Source organism: Kryptolebias marmoratus, linkage group LG5 (genome assembly GCF_001649575.2).
Source record: "Kryptolebias marmoratus isolate JLee-2015 linkage group LG5, ASM164957v2, whole genome shotgun sequence".
Lineage (NCBI taxonomy): Eukaryota > Metazoa > Chordata > Actinopteri > Cyprinodontiformes > Rivulidae > Kryptolebias > Kryptolebias marmoratus.
The window spans coordinates 721,258-725,655 of NC_051434.1; the positions used below are offsets into that span (position 1 = coordinate 721,258).

Consider the following 4,398-nt stretch of genomic DNA (forward strand, 5'->3'; position numbering starts at 1 on the left):
GGGACTCCTGGGACAGGGACTCCTGGGACAGGGACTCCTGGGATGTGGGACTCCTGGGACAGGGACTCCTGGGATGTGGGACTCCTGGGACGTGGGACTCCTGGGACGTGGGACAACCCAGGACTGGTTTTAATTTTACAGCCGTGTTCTGATCCGGTCCGACCCGGGACAGAGTTACTGATGGTTCTGTTTGTTTCCACAGATGAACGGGACCGAGTCCAGAAAAAGACCTTCACTAAATGGGTCAACAAGCACCTGATTAAGGTAAGCTTCCGAACCGGGTCAGATGGGTCAGAACTTATTGTTTCTTCGGGTCTGAGCCTGAAGTCAGACTGAAAGAAAACAGAACCTGTTTCCTGCAGAACTCAGAACCCAAACAGGTTCTGGTTCTGAACCGTGTCGTCAACGGGAGGCGGAGTGAGTTCCGCTTCCAGAACCGCACGGCGGGCCAGAACCGCTTAGGTTTCAGGGCACCAGGAGGTCCGGGAGTCCACCGGGCCTTAAACACCAGGACCCACGGGTCAGAACCAGAACCAAACAGATTTATTTCATTTATTCACGAGAAAATGAAATAATTTCTTTGTTCATCAGATGAAATAAATCTGTTCAAAATGAAGCAAAAAACAATTTAATTCAGTTTTTTTACAGAATTATTCTCCAGCAGGTTTCAGAGATTTTATTGATTTATTGACTGATTATAAATCTGTGGATTAGAGACAAATAATAACAAATAATCAGCAACTTTTAACCTAAATTAAATCACTTCTTTCTCTTTGACACAAAGAAACGGACAGAAAAACCATGACTCAGCAGATCAGCTCAGAGTCTGAGAGAAGCCAGAGAAACGGCTCCAAATGAAAGACCAGCATTATAAGAGAGAAGCTGAGGTTCTGTCTGGTTCTGACCCGATGGGTCATGAGAACCAGACGACTCACGAGCGCCGGCGTTTGGAAAACCCCTCTGATCCGAACCGTCGGCCTCCATGTTTGATTCTGTCCTCGAGGGGTTTTAGACTCAGAGTCACGGGATGAAAGTTCAAAGGTTCTGTTCAGTTCAGTTCGGTTCTGCTCGGCTCTGTTTGGTTCTGCTCGGCTCTGTTCGGTTCTGCTCGGTTCTGTTCGGTTCTGCTCGGTTCTGTTCGGTTCTGTTCGGTTCTGCTCGGTTCTGTTCTGTTCTGTTCGGTTCTGTGGAGGTTTTATGTCCATCCATGAAATCATATTCTGGTGATGTTTTTCCATTTTCTCATCTGTTTCTTTCCTTCCTCCTGTCCTTCATCCTCCTCCTCCTCCTCCTCCTCCTCCTCAGCACTGGAAGGCAGAGGTAGGCCACAGACGTCTGTCTGCCTGCATGTCTCAGCTTCCCCCGCTGACCTTTGACCTTTCTGTCCTCACGCCCAGTCAGAATATTTTACAACCTGAAGGAGTCCGACAGATATTTAAACTCATGAATCAGAGAGCGGACAGCGAGCTGGCTGTAGCAGCTGCTGCCGCTGCCTGGCAGCTGATTGATCAGTCACTTATTCAGTCTAAACGTGAATGTTTTTGTCTTTCATCCCGGATCAGACTCCTGATTGGTTCTGTCTCAGGTGGACCCGACCGGATCACTTTAATGAATAAACTCTGTTTCAGGCCCAGAGACACATCACCGACCTGTATGAGGACCTCAGAGATGGACACAACCTGATCTCCCTGCTGGAGGTCCTCTCCGGAGAGACTCTGGTGAGTGTCCTCAGAAACGTCTCTGCAGATGTCCTCCTGTTGTCCTCGCTCTTTGCTCTAAATGTTTTCATGCTAAAGATAACGGCGTCTTCTGCATGTCGTAGATGGTTTCTGTCCACGCTGAGGCTGTGCAGGGACACGTTTCTGAAAAACACTAATTTCATTCCTGGCTTCCATCCTGTAACCGTTCTGTCTCGTTCAGCTCCGTTCTTTTCCGTTTTTTCTAATTCCTGTCTGCTTCCCCTGACCTGTCCCCTCGCGGTGCTCGTGCTGTAGCTGAGGGAGCGTGACGCCGTGAGGAACGTGCGGTTGGTGAGTGGCGAGGCATGCGGCACGCCCCCAGGTGGCTGCTGGGTCCTGCATGCTGACAGTCCCCCCCCCCCCGCCCGCCCCGGTCATCCTTTTGTTTGTGTCAGCGTCGCAGGGAGATGACATCATCGAGCGTTAGGGAGGGAAAGTAATCTGATTACTTCAGCTAAAACCAAGCGATGTGATTTATTTCAGTCTGATAAAAATACTGCAGTATAAATACACATAAATACAGAATAACATGATAAATTATATATGGTCCAATAAAATAATATATATTATAATCCAGGAGGATGTAATCTAAGGAAATGATGGGATAGAAGACGATCAAACACAACAAATCAACTTTATTTACTTAGTTTTAGTTTCAGCAGTCTTTAGTCTGAATGATTGTTGGTTAATGATGGATCCTGAACGTTCAGATTAACCTTCATCAGCTCGGAAACAGTAGATTATTCAGGAACAGGATCATCCATCTTCATGCTTTCACCTGCAGACATCCTGATCGGTCACATCTGAACATTTAGTTTTCAGCACCATGTCTGCCTCGAACCCAAACCCGATTCCCGCCTCACGTCTTCCCCGTGTCTCTTGCAGCCGCGGGAAAAAGGCCGGATGCGTTTCCACAAACTGCAGAACGTTCAGATCGCCCTGGACTTCCTGAAACACAGACAGGTGAGGAAGACGAGCGTCCTTCATGTGTCAGGGGTCTGTTCGGAGCCGGAGCTCAGCTGTTTCTGCTTCTGGTCCAGGTGAAGCTGGTGAACATCAGGAACGACGACATCGCCGATGGAAACCCCAAACTGACCCTGGGTCTGATCTGGACCATCATCCTGCACTTCCAGGTAAGGAAGGGTTAATGAGGATCATTTCTCTTCATCATGCAGACGTTCAGTGAAGTCTCCGTGGAGGTGAACGTCCTCACAGACTCGTCTTCAAAAGAGACTTTTTCTGTCAGTTTCCAGGCAGGTTCAGTGATTTTCTGTCTGAATTCCTTCTGATTGGAGTTTTCCGTGGAAGAATTCATGTGTTTATCTTCTGAGCGGCACGTTGTTGAATTCCTGCTGTTTTTCTGCAGCGGGGAGGAAAACCTGATCTCTGAGTCCGGCTGACAGATGAGTTTTGTTTTGGACCTTTGGGGAAAATTTGGCTCGAGCACAAAGCTACTGTTAATCCTCAACACAGTCCAGCTGTTTATCCAGAGAAAAGACTTTCTGGCTTCTCCTTGTGGTTCTGTTTGGAGTTTGAGTCTCGATCCGCCGCTTGTCCGGCAGCAGCAGCTGGGTGGGTTTAGTCTCTGGTCCTGCAGATTCTTGGATGATATAATGACTGCGCTGGTTATGATGGGATGTTTGTGCAGAGATTCCCACGAGAAGCTGACTCTGAAACATCTAAAGAAAGATCTGAAAGAGTTCTCAAACAATGGTGAGTTTCCTGTGAGGTAAAAGTCTTCTCACCTCACAGGGTGGAGGTCCGGTCCGGTCTGAGTCACTTGGTGCCCACCGAGGCCTCGGGGTTTCCCCCCCGTCCTCCACCCTTCCTGTCATAAAAGCTGAAATGATTCCTTCGCTGTAAAAACACGGCGTAATTTAACTGTTCCTGCAGGAGTTGAACCTGCGGGTCATCCGCCTCCTCCAATCAGAACTAACCCCAACCACCGGGTCAAACCGACCCGCTGCCATCATCTGATGACCCAGAGTTCAGCTTCTGCTCTTTAGGTATTGGGTGGAAACCTTGACCCGGTCGGTTCGGTCCGGATCGGACTCTTTAACCCGTCCGCTCCGGCAGGTTTTAGTGTTAAAGTTAAAAAACACAAACAAGATTATTTAAAACAGCAAAAAGTTGTAAAAGATTAAAAACATCCATGAAGGAAACACCAGAGCTGGGATTAAATGTAAATAATATGATTATAGAAATCAGAAAAACAGAAATAAAATCAGAGAGAGAAGATTAAATAGACGGAAGTTTCCTTTTTTTTTTTACCATAAAATAACATAAATATAATAAATGAGTGGAGGAGGGATTAGATGTTTTAGTTTTATAAGTTTTTCTTCCTCGTGACTCACAGCTTCGCCTCGCAGCGTGATCATCAAACCGGTAAACAGTCGGCGTTTCAACAATAAAAGTTTAGTTTGGGAAACAAAGAAGAGTCTGTTGGGTCGGCGGCTTGTTAGCGTTTCCCTGACGTCACGAGGCCTGAAGACGTGTCTCTGGAGGAAATCAAAGGAAAGTTTTTACTTTTCTGCCTTTCAACTGAAAAATGAAGCACATTTAAAGAGACTCTGGGTTTTCAAAATAAAACAGGAAGTTACTGAAGGATTACAGAAACTATTTAAAAATTCAGGATAAATTCTGATGTTTGTTGATGCAG

At 46.8% G+C, this 4,398-nt stretch overlaps 1 protein-coding gene and 1 long non-coding RNA gene across 2 annotated transcripts in view; one reads left to right on the top strand and one right to left on the bottom strand.

Annotated features, from left to right (window-relative positions):
- Positions 1–4,398, top strand: part of pleca (plectin a) — a gene marked incomplete in the record, with an annotated part of 89,410 nt that overhangs the window by 60,131 nt on the left and 24,881 nt on the right. Inside the window, 5 exon segments of the mRNA XM_037975754.1 lie at positions 203–264; positions 1,306–1,320; positions 1,629–1,718; positions 2,625–2,702; positions 2,780–2,872. Coding sequence (XP_037831682.1) covers positions 203–264; positions 1,306–1,320; positions 1,629–1,718; positions 2,625–2,702; positions 2,780–2,872 — 338 coding nt within the window.
- LOC119617044 lies at positions 2,355–4,392 on the bottom strand. The gene is made up of 2 exons (XR_005233208.1): positions 3,677–4,392; positions 2,355–3,567 (listed from the first exon to the last, which is right to left on the bottom strand). It is a non-coding gene; the product is annotated as an uncharacterized LOC119617044 (long non-coding RNA).